Raw genomic sequence first — 19283 nt, 5'->3', positions numbered from 1 at the left:
CAAGCTGACCCCCGCCACTCCCCACCCCCCCACCCCGGATTAGGCTGTTCTCTTAGAATTGTGCTGGTATTAAACCTGCAGGCTGTTTAGGCGGTTTGAACATATTTTGAGGCCCCCTGTGTTGCACAGGGACCCTGGCTGAGTTTATATTTAAAAACCATAGTTCTGAGCCAGCCCTGATGACCTAGTGGTTAAAGTTCAGTGCTCACCACTGCAGCGGCCTGGGTTCACTTCCCAGTTGCAGAACCACACCATCCGTCAGTTGCCATGCTGTGGTGGCGGCTAACACAGAAGAACCAGAAAGACTTACAACTAGAGTATACAACTATATACTGGGACTCTGGGGAGGAAAAAGAGGAATATTGGCAACAGATGTTAGCTCAGGGTGAATCTTCCCCTGCCAAAAAAATAATAATTCAAGGATAATCAAGTTTAAAAAAATAAATAAAAAAAATACAAAACGTAAGATTGCCCTCATACGCCATATTTAAAAACAATAACAATGACAACAACAACAAAAAACATAGTCCTCACTCATTCACGTTTCTAACTAAACAGAGCAACTTAACCAAAGGTAATTTAGAACACCAATGGCAATCATAGGGAACTTTTGAACTCTCCAAACTTACTTTTTTTAAAACCAAACCAGACAACCATAGCTCCATAATTTCCAAAACTGAATGCAATACCTATTTTGAATGGTATTTTGAGGCTTCCAAACGTTATCACAAGTCTAAAATTGCCTCTTTGCAAAATAAAAATTTAAGATTAAATGAGGCAAACAAATGATTAAAGAAAGATAAAATGGCTTCCCAAACTTGACATTCCTCTTTCCTGGCTTCTTTGTCTCAGGCTCTGCCAAGGGCCAAGCATGGAAGTTTGTCCAGGACTTCCAAGCAATAAACAACATTGTTATCCCTTGACATCCTGTTGTTCCTAACCCTCATATGCTACTAACACCGATTCTCAGTGGAAGTAAGTCCTTTATGTAACTGATTTGTGCACTGTGTTCTTAGTGTCTTCTGGTTGATGACGCTAGCTGGTACCTTTTTGCCTTCACTTGGGAAGGAAAACAATTCACCTGTACAGTAACACCTCAGGATTTTACTGAGAGTCCCCATTTCTCACGAAGCCTGAAAGCTGATCTGGACGATAGAAAGTTCCCTAGGGGTTCTACTTTGCTGCAATATGTGGGCAATCTGCTTCTTTGCTCATCTTCCCTTGCCTCCTCACAGGAAGACAGCATCCAATCACTAAAGCTTTTAGCCTTTAAGGGACACAAGTCACTAATGAAAAATTGTAGTTTGCCCAAACCCAGGTTCGATATTTAGGGCATCTGATATCAGAACAAGGGCCACACCTAGATCCAGATCGGCTTCAGAGTGTCCTGTTTCCAAAACCCAAAACTAAGCACCAACTGTGAGGTTTTCTTGGGTTAGTTGGCTACTGCCAAAATTGGATTCCAAATTTCTCTTATGGCCAAACCTCTGTATGTTTTACTAAAGAAAAACCCCACCCCAATTTTATGGGAAGACTAGGATGACATAGGCTTTAAGGCCTTAAAGGAGAGTTTAACAAACCCACCTGCCCTTGGACATCCCAACTATCAGATTCCCTTTTTCCTTTTTGTATATGAAAAGAATGGGAATGCCCAGGGGTACTCACATGAAGACAGAGAGACCACCATGGACCCATAGGGTATTATAGCCAGCAAGTGGACCTTGTAGCAAGGGGATATCCCCTTGTCTTAGAACCAAAACTGCCACTGCCCTTTAGGTCAAGGCCACCAAGGAAACTGTGGGATCCCCTTTAACTATCTTTGTACCTCATGCAGTAGAAGCCCTCCTGAATTCTCACCACATTCAACATACTTCAGCCAGCTGCCTCATCTCCTATGAAATCCTTTTGGTAACTGCTTCTCACGTAACTCTATCACGTTGTAATAAACGTAACCTGCTACTCTTCTCCCCTCCAGTAACAACAAAGCCCCTCGTGACAATTTAACACCGCCAGATCACCTCCTGACCCCTCATGATCTCAGGAAACTCCCTCAAGTAACATCAACTTCTCATGGTTCACTGCTGGTTCTTATTTAAAAGGCGACAATGGCCAACACTGTGCTGGGTATGCTATTGCAACTCCTTTTGATATTGTTGAGGCAGCACCTTTACCTATGGCTACTTCAGCCCAACAGGTCTAATCATAGGCTATAACACAGGCTTGTACTTTAGCCACGGGCAAAACTGCCAACATTTATACTAATAGTAGACACACTTTCAGAGTAACCTTATGATTTTGGAATGTTGTGAAAGAAATGTGGCTTGCCTACTTAAAAATGGCCCCTACATTCAAAAATTATTAGATGCTATACTTTTACCTGCTGCTTTAGCTATTATCAAGATACCGGGGCATTCTAAACTTGACTCTCTGGAAGCAAAAGAAAATCACCTTGCTGAAACTTCCACAAGGAATACTGCCCTTAAAGGAACCAACAGCAGCCAAGCCTTTGTCATGATCCAAAGGGATATTTCCCCAAACGCTAACTTAGCAAAACTAGCTAGAGAAGCCTAACAATTGGCCTCAGAAGAGGAAAAAGAGTGGAAATTCAACAGTTGTTGGTTTGATAAGAGAAGAGAAAGCTCTGGGTTCAAACTAAATACCAACCCAGTCCTACCACGGACTCCAGAATTCCCCCTCCTAAACAGTGTACATGCATTTAACAACTTGTCTATTGACAAAGTGATAGCATTCATGAATCAATATTGGTGGGGAAATAGAAACAAGGCCACAAGAAATGCATACCTCACTTGTTCCACTGGTCCAAAATATAATCCAGGGAAGCCTGTTTGTATTGTTCCCAGACATTTTAAATGGTCTAACGAACCAGTCGAGGTTTGGCAAATGAATTTCATCCAACTTCCCCTGTCTCATGGATATAAATTTGTTTAATCATGGTCTGTATGTTTTCTCACTGCACTGAAGCCTTCCTTTGCAGACAGGCTAATGCCTCTTCTGTAGCTAAGATCCTCTTGGAAAGGAGATCCCACCTGCAGAACTCCTCTGGAACTTCATGATGATCGAGGAACCCATTTTACCTGTCAGGTACTTTGCAACATGGTAAAGGTCTAATAGATGCTAACAAAATTAAGCATGTTCTGGTAGAGCAATCTTTTCACGGTGTGCTCCAGCGAGACCAAGACCTTAAGCATCACACCTTGCACCCTGGAGATTCCATCTATTAGAAAAGACACCTCCAGAAGGACTCTCTTCAACCTCGCTGGAAAGACCCCTATAAGGTACTGCTAACTAACCCTTCCTCCACAAAACTCTGGGAATAGACTCTTGGATTCATGTGACACATCTAAAGAAACCACCAAACCCTGACTAGACCTGCACATCATCTGGTGACTTGAAAGGAAAGATTTCCTGGAATTGAAGCAGATGACATCTGATGAGACAGCTTTCCCAAGATGTCCAGACTAGGCCTGCTGGGAGTTTGTCTGCCAAACCTCTGATGCTGACATAACGCTTCAGATGACCTCCAATGCCTATGATCTTGATAAGATATGGACTTAAGAAAGAAAAACACCACCCTGAGAGTTCTCCCTCCGATTCCTCCTTGTTACTTGAACGTGACCTCGATAGGTTTCCAATCTGTGCACTTTCCCTCTGATGTGGGACATGACACCCAGGAAAATTCCTTAGCACCAGGAATAAAGGCCGATAAAATCAGGAAAACCTCTCAATCAGCGATGCTTTCAGAGAAAGGTCTTGATCAAAATGAGAAAATTAATAAATAAAAACCTCATTTAAAATGGAGTCAGGAGGCCAGACGGGCAAGCTCTCACACCCTACAACAATGGTCGAGCCCAGGTGGAAGAAGAAAGACTTCCTCTTCTTGTCCAGCCAATGAGAGACTGGCACAGCCAGTGAGAGAGTGTCACAACTCAGCCAATGAAAAGCCAGTACACTTTGAACTCTGAGTTCCTCCAATGGACTCTTTGTTTACATTAGCCCTCCCCACATCCTCTTCCCCTCTATGAAAGAGTTTCTCCTCCCCTTGTTGCTTGGACCTTGCAAGTGGCTCACCATGGTGGCAGATGCCTAACTGCAATTCTCTGTTGATCCCGAATAAACTCATTTTTGCTGGAGAAATAACTGGCTGTCTATTGTTTAAAGTCAACACCAACACATTTCAAAGAAAAAAGCAGAAGCACTGGGAATAATCCCCAGGAGAAAGAAAAATAAGGCCTAGACAAAGAGAATATCCCAGGTGATGAGCTCAAAAGTTAAAGTTCACAACAGCCTTTCAGCCTGGTAATCTGGCAAGAGGTACTAATAGCTTTAGGCATAACCGCTGACTCACTTCCACTTCATGGAATGTATCCTAAGTAAATAATTAAAGATAAAAGAAAAAATTTAGCCATGAGGATGTCCTACATAATAGCCAAAAGAAAAAAAAAAAAGATACAAACTAAGCTAGTTAATTAGTACCACACAATGAATGCTCTACAGCCACTAAAAACGATCACAGCCACTACAGCTATGGAGGTATATTTACTGGCATGGAAAGATATCTTCAATTACATTGTTAAGCAAAATGAGCAAACAACAAAACAGAATATACAGTATAATACCATTTTTTCCACTCCCTAATTCTCTATATTGATAGCTGTAACTCTGTATTTCATGCTTGGAATAGAAGTGATTATTCCTGGCTGGTGGTATCATGGGTGATTCAGTCTTTGTACTTTTCCTCCAATTTCTAGTTTTTTATCATTATTACTAGAGTACCAGTACAAAAGAAAAACAAGCTTTTTTAAAACAAAAAGTCATGTACCAAAAAAAAAAGCCTGGGCTACATAACCAAGGATGAATGCAAAGACTGGAATAGTCCTATAAGGATGGCTAAAGATAAGAATAAGTTAAATATTTTGAAAAACATTAAAATGTTTAATATTGATTTTTTTAAAGAGGTCATATCTAAACAAGAGTAAGTAAAAGCCTACTGGTTGAGGCACAACAGTATCACGCTAATAGATGAAAAAAGAAGACAACACAACAATCTCCACTTAGCATCTATTGTACAGCTGGACAAGGGTTCTTCAAATAGGAAAAGTCACAGGAGTTGGCCCCACAAGGAACCGAAGTGGTGGTGGGAGAGCACCCAACCACTCTGGATGCGTCTGAGTCTCTGGGACCCAGAGGAATAATTGCCCAGAGTGTGGAAATGTCAAGAACATTACTACAAAATTGGGGCCAGCAATATGTGAGAAATCAGAGACCAGGTGAAGAGGGAGAAAACTGGAAAAAGCACCAACATCTGTTGTATTTGAGGAGTCAGATATAAAATCAAAATCTGGCTGCCTCTTCCTAGCTCTGCAACTATGTAGGCATTTTACTAACCTTTCTGAGCTTCAACTTACTGATTTCTAAAATGAAAATAATAATATAGAACTCCCTGAGTGTTGGTGAGGAGTCAATGAAATAACATGCGTAAAATGCCTAATTAGGTGCCATGCTCCTAGGAGGCCGTCAGTCAATAAATAGCAGCTACATACATTTGTTTTTTTTTGAGGAAGATTAGCCCTCAGCTAACTGCTGCCAATCCTCCTCTTTTTGCTGAGGAAGACTGGCCCTGAGCTAACATCTGTGCCCATCTTCCTCTACTTTATATGTGGGACGCCTATCACAGCATGGCTCGCCAAGTGGTGCTATGTCCGCACTCAGGATCCAAACCAGCGAAACCTAGGCCGCCAAAGCACAACGTGCGAACTTAACCGCTGCGCCACCAGGCCGGCCCCTAAATACATATTTTATTAGCGGCTGGGTCTAGAAACCAGGCACCTAGATGTTTGGCCATATTTTAATCCTCAATTTACCATTCATAATTTAAATTTGAGATTCCAGATTTGTCAATAAGGAGCAAGTTACAAACACTGATGAGGCATCTGAAGGGCTGTACTGGGAAAAGGCTAGAAGGAGAAGAAAACTCCCTTCAGGGCCTGAGACTGGTGAAGAGCCACAACCCCTGGTCATCTAGGAAGGATTTCATTACCTTTACCAAGGGAAGGATTTTCCTTGGGGACAGTGACAACAAACAACAAACAGCAAGCTGCTCCACTTCTTACACTGATTCACAAGAATAAGCCAGGGACACGCAGTGCAGCCCTGGAGTCTCTTGCAAGCTTCTGGGACTCTTATTTCCAGGCTGCAAGGAAGCACTCGCAAAAGCGAGGGGCAGGAGGGATGGAGGTTAACAGCAATGCAGATCAGTTAAGAAACCTAAGAAGACACAATCCGGAAGTGAGAAGTATTTTCAGTAGATAGGGAAAGAAGAAAACAAAGCCCAAAGGCCAGGTCTGGCCTTCCATAAAAATTCTTTATCATTCCTGCTACAAATGTACTGACAGACAACTGAGGAGTAAGTTCACACATAAAAAGAGAAGAAAACTATGCAATTTGAACTATTATCAAAGACACTTGCAAATATTTTTCCACTTTTGTTTTTCTTGATATTATTTTCTCATTAGCTGCAAACACCATTTTCTCTAGAAGCTCACAGCATAGTGGTTACAAGAGTTTGCGTGCAGTCTCCACCATCACCAATGTGACGTTGGACAACATACATAAGCTATCTGTGCTTTAGTCTCCTCATCTGTAAAAAAAAAAAAAAAAAAATACTCCTTTGTCCTAGGGTTGCTGTGAGGCTAGATGAGTTATATATAAATGCTTAGAACAATGTCTGGGCACCAGATTTTTGTCTTTGTCTCCTTAAATTCTACACAGTTACATTACCAAGCAGAAGATTTTCTTTAAAAACTCCACTATAAATGAGAAGAAGAAATAATGTGTCTCTAGAGGCCTGAAATGTCTGATGGGTACAGAGAGGCCAGTCCCAGTTCCACTGATAGGATGACCGACAGCTATGCTGGCCTTCTATTCTCGCTGATAAGGCTGAAAACCGTAATGTTTTCCCACTCACCACGCACGGCTCAGAGTGAGATTTACACATGAAGATATTCAATTAAGCATTCATTTAAAAAGTTTACTTTTATTTTCTGTTTTTGAATAGGTGATACACAGACTTGGTATAAAATTCAAATACTATGAGGTTTATAGGGAAAAGAGAATTTCCCTTCCTCTCCTGCCCCAGCTCCCAATTCCCTGTATCAGAGTTATGCTGTCATCTGATTCTCGTATCTTTCCAGAAATGAAGCATCATTTAAAAGAAGAGAAAGCAACAGCATATCCAACCAAGTGGTTATTATTTGTAATGACAAATGCTGTTAGGAGGAGCCTTTAATAGCATACAAAAGACTCTATACTGGGGGGCCGGCCCGGTGGCACAGCAGTTAAGTTTGCATGTTCCACTTCAGTGGCCTGGGGTTTGCTGGTTCGGATCCCGGTTGAGGACATGGCAACTCTTGGCAAGCCATGCTGTGGTAGGAGTCCCACATATAAAGGAGAGGAAGATGGGCACGGATGTTAGCTCAGGGCCAGTCTTCCTCAGCAAAAAGAGGAGGATTGACAGCAGATGTTAGCTCAGGGCTAATCTTCCCCCCCCAAAAAAACAAAAACAAAAACAAAAAACTCCATATTGTAAGTGAAAAAAACTACAAAATTATATTTAAAGCATAATTCTATAAAAATGCACATTAAAAATATGAAAGAAACATGTCCAACCATCAGAAGTGGCTGCTTCAGTCTTCTGAAATTAAGGTTGAGTTTCTTCCCTTGTATCTGTCAACCTTTTTTTAAACAAAAACTTTAAGGATATTCTAAACTGAACACCTATTTCATAACCAGGAAAAAAAATTACTCTGCTGTCATAGCATGTCCTCTTCTTTTTGTTACTTAATACTGCCACCAAACTTACAATTGTATCTGGCTTCAGAGCCTAACTATCTTAAAGGTTTTCCACTCTTCCTATTTCCAAAATGGAACGGGGAAAAAATACGTATGACTACCATAAAGCGACAAAGACTTTTTTTGTTTTAAACAAGCACTTTATGTCTTTTATCATCAAACGACTGTTACCCTTTTCAGAGTAATCACTTTGGGAGACCACACACTTATTCTTAAAGTGAAAAATAGGCAAAACAGCATGATGTATTATTTCGGAAGAAAGAGAATTTGCACCTTGGCACTGAGGCTCCACTCCCATCAGTTCAGGTAGGAAGGCTGGGGGGTGAGTGGGGGCGGGCTGACCGGGTTCCGCTGGGCTCTGGCCCAGAGTGTTCTGACACGGCCCGAAGCTCCTCCACCCCTTGTGCTAAAGAAGTGGGCACACGCATACAGATTCCCAGAGGTTACAACAGGCTGCGCATGGTGACAGAGGCCATGCCAGACTATTCCACAGAAAATATCCTTTCTCCAAAGCCACCATGGGGGCAGCAACCTCAATCTACCCTCTGGAGGTCGGCATTTCCTCTTTGGAGCTACTCAAAGTTTATACCTGCACTGGGACAAACAAGGAAGGGCTACGAGTTTGGAATATTTCTCCCTTGAAACCGAAACTAAGAAAAACACTGTGCAGTGGTCATGGCAAGTTCTCCCCGTGAACGCCAGGTCCAGACAGTGGGCACATAAGGCAGGGTTACCCTCACACCCCAACCTGACGCCAGCTCCTGGGCAGCCCCAGCAGACGAAGCCTCAGGGAGCAGGGCGTTTGTGACTAAACCAAAGGGCTATCTGGAGGCTGTGAACCTACGTTCTTCTCTTACACAGGGACTTGGACAGGGGAACTTACTGAGAGGTCAGCAACAGTCTTGATGGCCTTTTCTTTTCTCTTGAGGAAGTCATCATCCTGTAAGACAAAACAAGGAATAAACAAATCTTGTGCGAAGACTGCAACGCACTGGACTGCTCAGACGTCTGCCTATAAACCGACTTCCCGTCACTACCTCACCTGAACCAGTCTCAGTTTTCTAACAAACTGGAATACATTCTGCACGGGAAAAAGCTGCCGCCTCTGCAGCTGGCTCCAAAACAGAGCTCTATAGTCAGAGAGAAAAACGGGGACCACTGAGTGCAGTGGTGACGACAAGTATTCTCATTTCAAATCCTTACGAGCTCGGAAGCCTCAGGCAAGTTACCTAGCCTCTGAGCCTCAGTCTCTCCATCTGTAAAACAGGGACAGAAACACCTATCTCAGGGGGCAGCCATGAGGATTAAAGAGTAGAAGGCAGGTGATGTGCTGGGGCTAGAATGTAGTAAGCATTTCATAGTGCTGAGCTATTGTTGTTGTTGTGATTACCTTTCAACTGTTACTCTAAGAATGTTCTAGGCAAGTGGTCTCTTGAAAAGCTTTATATGACTATAGAGAAATATACTCATGTTCTTATAATTTAATAAAAGTTCTGGATCAAGTACCAAAACTGACAGAAAAGGACAAAACCATAGGGCTTTCCACTCAGTGCCCATTTAAAGAGGCAGTTCTAGCGACCCAGGAGGCCCAGTCTCAGTGCTGCCCAGGCAGAGGCAGAGATGCCACACAGCGGGTGGGAGTGCAGGGCAGCCTGTGCTCACTCTGCTCCTTCTAAGTGTGCACCCATGCTCTCAGCTGGACAAGAAAAGAAAATGAGAACACTGACCTCAGGGAGACTGTAGGTCTTCTGGAACTGGGACACAGAGTAGGAGCGGATGTAGTCACCCATCTCTTCTTTTGTTTCTATAGCTCGCTTCACCAGCCACTGCAGAAGAAAGTTAGGAAACGTGAGCCGATGGGGTGAAACACCACTGCGGTGAAGGCCAACTCAGAGATGGCACCACTCATGAACCCAAATCACTGTCCTTGAACTGACCAAGTGACGACAAGCTATCAACACACACTGTCCTATAGGAAAAGCAACCGGCTTAGTGTCTGAGATGCTAAGATCCAGTGGGACCTAGAGCTGAGCAGCTGTGCAGGAGGAGCCTCACTTCAGATCCTCAGGCCTCAGTTTCCCTCTCCATGTAAAGTGAAACTGAGAATGTCAGTTCCTTTCACCTCACAGAGCTACTGTGGGAGCAAATGAAACCACATGTACTAGAGTGCTTTGTAAATACCCGAAACATAACACAAATGCAGCTATCCCCACAACCACCTGGTTCTAGTGATGGATCTCAGCGTCATTCTTTTTCCTGCTTCTTGCACCACAGACCAGAGAGAGGGGAAGAACCAGAGAGAACCCCTAGTATAACCCTCAACTGACAGATGAAAAAACATCCCCAAACTATTCAGATGTGAGAACAGGGTGTACTGAGTACACAGCCTTGGGCTTCGGGTTAGCTTGGCACTCACAACATTCTCTCTCTCAATCCGCACAATGCTACAAGGTGGCTGGTACTGGCCGCGATGACAGAACCTGAAGCTCAGAGAGACTACGTAACTTGCCCATTGATCCACAGCTAGCAAACCACAAAGCTGGGTGTCACAACTCACAGGCTCTTCCACACCAGAAGACTGGACATATGGGCTTCATTAAATGTTTCCCAGCTCTTTTGGGCTGATGTGCAAAAGGAGGTGTTTCTCCCTACCTAAAACTCCAGTTAATTAAAACACACACATACACACACCCACACCCCATAACCTGTGGAAGATTCCGGTGCTCTGAGGGTAAGAACGCAAAGTCAAATAAGAGCCTTTGTTGTCCTCCCCTGGCTCTTCATTCAATTCCTGTACTACTGAAGAACATTATGGAGGGGGTGGCATCTGTCAGGCTTGCCATTCTCTCTCCAGAGAGAGCCACTACATCTCAAAAGCAGTTTTTGGACAGTAGTTGTGTTTTCCCAAGAGCACAGCCACACGTGGCAAGGTTTAGCTGCCTAGGAAAGCAGACACGTGGCACGCTACATGGCGCTCCCGCAGGGACAGGAAGAAATGCTTGATCACGGAGGGCAGCCAGCTCCAGGAAAGGACCCGTTTAGGAAGCGGCTGCCCAGGATAGGGGCGGCTGCGAATATCTACATAAGGAACATTCTTTTGTTGTCAGCATCTTCCATTTATTTCCATCACTCCACTCCACCCATCTCCAAACAACCACCTCAGGCACGGACAAAGCCAGAAGCAGGGGCAGAGGATGAGACCACACTCAGAACTACGGTAGCTCCTAACTCGCACCCCGACCCCAGCACCACAGCCCCAGACAACTAAGGAGGCTGACACTTGCTCAAGTCAATTTGTCTCTGCTTTGCTTTGGATCCACAGATCCAGTTTCTGGTCTTTCATACTTGTTTCCTTTTCCATTAATCAGATCTACCCAGAATTATCACTTGGTGGGATGCTGGAGAGTGTGATCAGATAAGGAAGGAAAAGCATGTTGAGTCATAGGATTCCCACAGACAGTCCAATACTGTTTTGGAGTTCCCAGCATGAAGGGCTGTGGAGGGAACCTCTTGGACAGCAAAGCTGTGCCACAGCTCCCTGGCATTTGAGAAAAATAGCTACCCTCACAGGATACACATCCCACATGGGAGAAAAAGATGTGACCTAGAATACCAATGGCTGGAAGTTAGACCCGTTTTTCTCCCGGCTGGCATTCGGACTGTGTTACTATAGCTTTGTAAACGGTGTGAACATGGGTGATGAGTCTCGAGCCCCGCACAAGACAACGAGTTCAATGGTTCCCAACTGCTGGTCCGTGACTATCCTTTCACTGGTCTCCAGCAAAACAGGAAAAAACTAGAGGCATGTGGTAAGTTTTTCAGGATGCTAAATGTATTCAATTTGAAGGACTGTCCTTTATTTTAAGATTGGGAGTTAAATGGCTTTTCAGGAAATGATAGAGAAACTAAGAGTAGTTACTTTTAAAAAGGCCCTTGCCTGGCAAAATACAGATGGCAACCATAGGTCAACCTCCATTTTTGCTTTAAAATTTTACTGGTCCATGAAATTAAGAAATCTGGTAACCACCAGCCTAGGCTCTCACATCCAGACAGGAAGCCCCCCAGCATTCAACTCACAACACGGAACATTCACGGACACTCAAAATGCCCAAACCAAATGCAGAAGATCACTTCCTTTTCACCCTCTTCTCATATCTAGAGTAGATTCTTTGCCCTCAAGGTTCTAGCATGGGGCTGAGGAAGGTCTAATCACTAGAGATCCAGGCTTTGGGGGAAAAGGCAACAACTTCACAGAATGACAGTGTTGGAGGTTTTAGTAATAACACAGGGGCCCAACTTCCTAGTTTCACAAAAAGGATCAGGTACCGTCCGTCGGCACCAGACAAAAAGTCTAACAAAGATACAAATCAAATTCTGAGTTAACGTCTTGGCCTCAAATCTACAAATTTCATTTACAAATTTACAAATTTCATGGTATTTGATTTGAAGTCTAGTGCCCGGGAAGATTCCCAATAACAGCAACAACAACAGAAACAACTATAACATTTATAAAGCACTTCCTAAAATATGCCAGTCCTTCAGCTAAGTGCTTTACACATATTAACTTACTTAATTCTCATCTGATCAGGTAGGTACTATTATTATTTCTATTTAAGAGATGAGAAATTAAGTCATTTGCCCAAGGTCACACAGGTAGAAAGGGGCAGAGCCTAGATTTGAACCCAGGAAATCTCCAGGGTCCACGCCCTTAACCCCTACACTATATAATCTTAACACAGAATTAGAAGACTTTTCCAGCAAGGGATGCACAGCTTTCTTCTCCGTGGCTGCATGAATGGTGGAGTGGGAAAATACAAGGCCTGGAGACAGGAAGTTTAGACTGGAATCTTTGCTTCTCCACTCACTAGTTCTCTGCCCTTAAGCAAATCAATTATTCCCCTTCTGAGTCTCACTTTCCTCAGATATAAGACTAGGATTATAATAGATGCTTCAAAGAACTGTATTAGGATCAGATGCAAAGTACTGCTCACAGAGGTAGCCAACAAAGGTGAATTCCTTTGCTCCTTCTCTTCTCAAGGAGCCTGGAGGGCAGGCTGAGACACAAGAACTGTACGGTATATATAGTGAGCTTTACACCACAAGCCACTTAATCACAGAGTCTTGGGGAAAGGCAGGGTTCAGACAGGTCTCTCATCAGACATGTAGTCATCAAATAAGGACTGAATGCCTACAAACTGCCAGACATTCTGTAAGGTTTTAGAGAGACAACAGTGAGGATGACAGCCATAGTACCTGTCCTCATGAAGCTTACAGTCTGATGGGAGAGACAGGTAAATAACCAGACACTTGAACATACACGGTTACAAACTGCAGTAACACAGGTTTCCTGTGAAGGAAGGGAATGTGGCCATATGAATAGACAGAGCAAAGGAAACTGTTCTAGATTAGAGGGTCAGGGGAAGCTTTCCTGAGGTTTGGGAGAACTGAGATCTGAATGATGAATATGAATTCAGCGGGTAAGGAGAGAAGAGAACAGCTTTCCAGGCTGAGGGAAAGAACAAAGAAAAGTAAGGAATAAAATGAGACTGGACAGGTCGGAAGAGATCAGAGCACGGGGGGGGGGCTACAAAGTTCTATCTTTACCACAAGGGCAATGAACAGTGACTGATGGGAACATTCAAAGATTCTAACAGGTGACGCTGTGCAACTAGGGTAGATGGAGTATTGGCAACCTTTTGAGGATGACATCAGGAAACATCATCACATTCTGCTGCCAGCAAATCCATACCACACCCAGGATCTGGGCCAGATGGCCCAAGAGCCAGACCTGTTACAGGAATTCTGACATTCAGAGGACAAGACACCACAAAGAGGCTCTCACCTGAATAACAGGAAATATGTGAATAAAATCCATCCCTTGGATCTGGTGGGGCTCCAGCTGGTGGGGACATTGCATCCTTGGCAGGACTGAGACGATTTTCTCTGATAGTGCTCTGTTTGGAAAACACAACAAGCAAAGAGTGAGAACACACTCAGTGGCCCTTAAGACGTCTCTCAAGTCTGGGCAACATGCCAGAAGAATCCAGGGCTTCTCAATGCCAGACCAGTGCCAGACTATGACCAAGTTTCTCCTGGATGACTGCAAAATGAGAAAAATAAACACAATTTAAATGTGAGTGTGTGTGTGCAAGCAAGGCCAAAAAACTTCCTTCATCCTTTAAGATTATGTTCTTCCTTTTTTATATGAAAATATTTTGTTTCTTTATGAAATTATAGTTATGTTAGAGATACTACCTATTTTTTTAACATCCTTACACGGTAAAATAAAAAGTTATCAGTGCCCCATATTCTTTTGCATTTCATTTTACTGACCTACTTCTTCCAAAAGTCTGTGAACCACTAGGGTCCCACATTAAAAAAATTGTTCTAAATATCATTCAGGCAACAAATAATTACCAGACCCCGTGCCAGGTGCCCAGAATATTAAGACAAATCATGAGGTCTCATTCTTAAAAAAATTTGGAGTTCTCTACTCTGGTACAAAAGTATCTTTAAAATAAGAAAATAGCTTTTAAGTTTTTTGATACTCTAAAATTAATCCTAGATTTGGGGGAACCGTGTCTCCTCACTCTTCTTTCCAGAGAAGAGAAACTCTGCGCTTCTCAGGAGGGACACTGTGATCTGTCTGCAACACCTTGCCTCAGTCCTCCTCCAATGAAATGGCTGGGAGAAGGGGGGAACCGGGCTCCTGAGGTCCCAGACACTCTTCTGCCTCGGTCAGGAGGTAACAGCCTCCCCCTGCTGGGGCGGTTTCTCGGCTCCGCCTGGGCCTGGGCAGGACAGTTTTATGGCAGGAGCGACAGAGGGACTTGTGTGCACATCCATCTCATCACAAACTTAAGCCTCCTTCTTTAATCAGCTGATATTTGATCTCCAACTGTCTGGTTCCTGTTTCTTGTATCTTAACTGGATCAGATTCAAGAGGAGAGAGAAGTTATTTAGTAGGTCTGCTAAACCCCAAGGCCATGGTACACGGACCGGGAACCTTGAGAAACAGCCATGAGGCACAGTCTTACGGGGCCATAGAGAGAAACAGAGACTTCTGGCTCAGCCTACATGGATAGTTTAGGTTATACCCCCATCTAGGACCCTTTAAAAAATTTTAGCCAGTTACAGCAGCTACTGTGGCCTTGTTTACAACTACAGGTCTATTTTCTAATAAATGAAGGCCCTGGTAAATAAGGTTACCAGGTTTTCCTAGATGCTCCAAATTCAACAAGTTTTGGGTCTACCAAAAGTGTTCTCTGTTCAAAGAAATTTTGTGCATCTTTATCTTCCTGCAGTTCCATAATCCTCCCCAGGAGACAGACAGCCTTTGGACCAACATCTAACTCAGGCCTGGCTGAGAGCCATTCTTATCTCACCTGTTCCCCTTAACAGGGTTCAGCCCCTCAGTCATGGCAGGGACTAAGTAATCTAGGGACAAAAGCTGAACGGCTTTCCAGGGAACGGTCCCCAGAGAACACACTCTGAAACCATGTTTATACCAGGAAAGTGGCTTTACAAGGTGGGACCAAGGTTAAACTGCTGAGGGAAACAGTCACCCCCCAGCTCCACTGATCATACGATCAAATGTCAAGTCCAATATGTTAAGAGAAAAAAACAAAACATGGAGAGGGGAAAACTGACACCCCACAGGAGGGAGCATCCACTCCCAGGAGGGACGCCTATGGGAGAACAACTTCACCCCCAGCAGAAACCGGGGAGGCAATTTATCCAAAAGGTCCGAGATGGAAAAGGAAAGTATCATGTGGCTCTCAGCCGCCTGGGGCCCCTCCTTCCTGAGAGCCTGTCTTCTGCCATGAGATGTGCAGCCCGCTCCAGTGGGGAAGTCTGCGGTTGTCCAGCTCTTCCTGGGGCTCCAGTGGGATAGTCTGGTAGGGAAGTATTAACAAACCCATTTGGTAACATATCAAAGTCACTCTCTCTGATAAGCTTTATTTCTATTTTGATTTCCTTCAGACTCCCATGCCCTGTTTCTTTAAAATTTGTCAGGGGAAGAGATGGGTGCTTACTTGGCCCTGCTTCCCAAACTTGAAGCTTAGCAAATGAAGATGATTACCAACTCTGGTTTTGTGCCCTTGCTCAGCGCAGGTGTTAACTACACATGTGGGGCCACCTTTCCTCATAATTAGATTTTGGTTCAGCGGGAGGAACGCTCCCTCTAGTGGCTACAGGTCTACGGGGCTGCATACAGTCACTGATTGCCTAGAACCATTCAGTAGCTTAAAAACAAGAGGCTGGGACTCCCAACACCATCCAGCCTAACCCTCTACCTTCAGACAAGGTTCTCCCTGGCCACTTCTCAGGGACAGCCTACTCTTCCAGTTCATAAAGGCCCCGAGGGAAGACTGTCTCAGGTCATCTCAGGGTTTACAACCCTCTTAAACCAGCCTCCCAGAAATTACAGTGTACTGAAACAGCTGAAGGCACTATCACTGCCAGGGGTGGGGGTGGGGGAGTGGGGGTGGGGGATGTGGGTGAAACACAGGCAGGCTGGGGGCAGCGGGTAAAAGTCAGAAAGACTTCTTTCAAAAACCCACCATTCCCCATTTGGCTTCTCCCTGGAGCTCAGGGTGAATCCTCTGACTTTCTGAAAATCAGGGAAAATGACAATTGCAGAGGTCACCAGGCAGGTTTCCCAGCCTAAGATTTTAACAGGCCCACCTGTCATTACAGGTTTTAGTTTTAATAAGCGTTAAGTGCACTGTTTCCTCCTCCACTGCAAACAGTTTGAGAGAGAGTGAATTAAACCAGTATCTGAAGTCCAGCTCTATCACCTACTCTGGGACTTGTGGCAAGCCCCCTGGTCCCTCTGGTCCAATACTCCCATCATAACATGAGGGACAATCCATGTCCTATCTATTCAAAGGTTGTCATGAAGATTAAATAACAAAATGTGCGTACAAGTGCTCTGCACACAAGTGACTAGCAAACGTGTGTTGCTGAAATGAACTGTTACAAGCCTAAAATCTCATTTATGGACCTCTGAGCATAGGACCCTGCAGTAAATGGGGCTTTCGGCAGGTTGGGGATGGAGGGTAGAAGCTCATGCAACCCTCGAGCAAGAAGGATCAAGAAGGAGAACAAGGCCCCCAACTGGACACGTACAGAAGACAGCCTGAAAGATACTCATGCCCTCAGGAGGCAAGTGCGCTCCTGAGACAGAGCTGCCTGGCCACCGTCACATCAGCCAGGATGTAGGAAGGCACTGCAGACATAGGCAGCATTAGTCTAAAATGCACCTAACCACAAACTGGGTGGGCAGGAACCCAAAACAGAGAACACATTCCAAATACAAACAGAAAAGATTTTGGGATAGTGCCGTGTGGCTGTGACATTTCTCCTATAATGTGATGCCCTGCTGGGAGTCTGGTGGGTCTTTAGTCATGCAAACCCCCGTCCCCAGCTTCGCCCCACAACTACAGTTCATGGCTCTGCACTTAAAAGCTGCACTCTCAAGTACCTACCAGAGAACATAATACATCCTTAACCCCTTTTCCAAACCCTTTGGGGCCAGCTGCATTTCAGAATTCAGAATTGTTTAGAAGTTTGCCCCTTAGAGTACCTAAGGGACATACATTATGCATCATGTAGAACCCCAGTGAAGTCTAGTCCAATACCCTATAATCAAAGAAATTAATATTTCTGTAGCAAAACTCATGAATATTCACATAAGTGGGATCAATAAAGACTATAAATAGCCTTAAATCAGTTCATGTTTTGTTTCCAAATAAGTTTTGTATCCACGCTTAAAAAGAAAAAAACCCATTTTCAGTGTTTTTCTTAGATTTCAGAAATATGAATAAGGGATTGAGAAGCTGTATAAACAACACTATGCTCCAATATCTCTTAAGAGTACTGTCACTGATGGGAAGGTATCATAACCCCCAAGGACACCAAGGTGAAAAAGGGGCTAAGAACCACTGTAAAACTCCAAAGGAATTTAGGAAGGAGAGATACGCAGAATCTAAGAAATAGTAAGACTAGCCCTGAAAGAATGCAATGGAAAGAAGTCCCAGCGCATCAGGGGTGCCACAGGTGTAAGAAGCAATGAGCTCAAATTGGAACAGAAAGAGGCTTCCGTCAAGAGTGTCTTCAAGACAGTGAATCATGTTAGTAAACAGACTGATTAAGAAGCTGGCTCATCTTAGCTACAGATAAAGGTACGGGCTTCTTTGTCAACAAGAAAAAAAAGGCAATCAGAAACTCAAGGAAAAACGTGCATAAATATGAAGTAAATTACTGTGTGCCTGATTTTCAGTGATGCATAAAGGCCATCTCCACTCACTCGGGCCAAGTATCTCAGAATCATCCTCGACTCCCTTCTTAACCCCAAATCCAATCTGTCGAAATCCTGTGGGCCCTACCTTCAGAACAGATCCAGAATCCCACCACTGCCAGCTCACTGTCCAGGCCACCACCTGCGCCTGTGAGGATGACGACAACGCGCTCAAGTCTCCCAGATTCCACCGTCACCCCCTGAATTCAGTAATCAGAGGGGTCCTTCTACAACAAAGAACAGACGAGGCTCCTCTTCTCTCAAAGCCCACCAGGGATATCCTATCTCACCCAGAGTAAACCCAAGTCTTCACGTTGACCTGCAAGGCCCTACTTGATCTGGCCCCCATGACCTCTCTGCACCTGCCTCCTAGCGCCACCTCCTCCTCACACCACTCCAGGCAACCTTCTGCTGAGGCCTTCACACTGGCAGTTCCCTTTGCCTAGAAGACTCTCCCCTCAAGTCTTAGCCCTGATATCATCTACTCAATAAGGTCTACACCGACTCAAAACTGCAACTGCCTCCTACCCTGTGTCCCTCCTCATACTTCTTCCCACGTTTAATTTTTTCCATACATTACTTCTTTTTTTTTCCCCTTTTTGCTGAGGAAGATTCTCCCTGAGCTAACATCTGGTACCAACCTTCCTCTACTTTGTATGTGGGTCGTTGCCACAGCATGGCCACCAACAAGCGATGTAGGTCCAGGATCCAAACCCAGGCCACCGAAGCGGAGCATGCCGAACTTAAACCACTAGGCCACAAGGCTGGCCCCTAGATATATTACTTCTATATATAGTTTACTTATTTGCTAAATTAGTTGTTTATGGTCTATCTCCTCCAATAGACTCTAAGCTCCAGGAGGGCAGACATTTTTCATTAATGTATCCAAAGTACCCAGAATAATGCCTGACACATAGCAGGGGCTCAACAAATATTTGCTGAGTCAATGAATAAATGAAAAGAGATTCTTTTGACTGTGATATTTTGAATATTCCCCTTTAAACAGCACCATTATGGTCCAGATTACATTTCCTTTTCTTGGACCCCATCACAATTCTTAGTTCTTTTCTTTTCAGGGGAAGATTGGCCCTGAGCTAACATCTGCTGCCAA

The 19283-nt window shown here is 44.1% G+C and overlaps 1 protein-coding gene across 7 annotated transcripts in view; it reads right to left on the bottom strand.

Moving 5' to 3' along the window:
* LOC106845678 (coiled-coil domain-containing protein 93) overlaps positions 1–19283 on the bottom strand; it is a 109096-nt gene that overhangs the window by 80309 nt on the left and 9504 nt on the right. For all 7 annotated transcript variants that reach the window (XM_070507552.1, XM_070507553.1, XM_070507548.1 and 4 more), the window contains exons 4-6: positions 13712–13823; positions 9597–9695; positions 8753–8809 (exon numbers count right to left, since the gene is read on the bottom strand). In XM_070507552.1, the coding sequence (XP_070363653.1) occupies positions 8753–8809; positions 9597–9695; positions 13712–13823 (268 nt within the window). The remainder of the gene's footprint in view (positions 1–8752; positions 8810–9596; positions 9696–13711; positions 13824–19283) is intronic.

Source organism: Equus asinus, chromosome 4 (assembly GCF_041296235.1).
Source record: "Equus asinus isolate D_3611 breed Donkey chromosome 4, EquAss-T2T_v2, whole genome shotgun sequence".
Taxonomy (NCBI): domain Eukaryota; kingdom Metazoa; phylum Chordata; class Mammalia; order Perissodactyla; family Equidae; genus Equus; species Equus asinus.
Note: the sequence above shows the minus strand (reverse complement) of the source record. Positions and strands in the feature narration are given on the sequence as shown.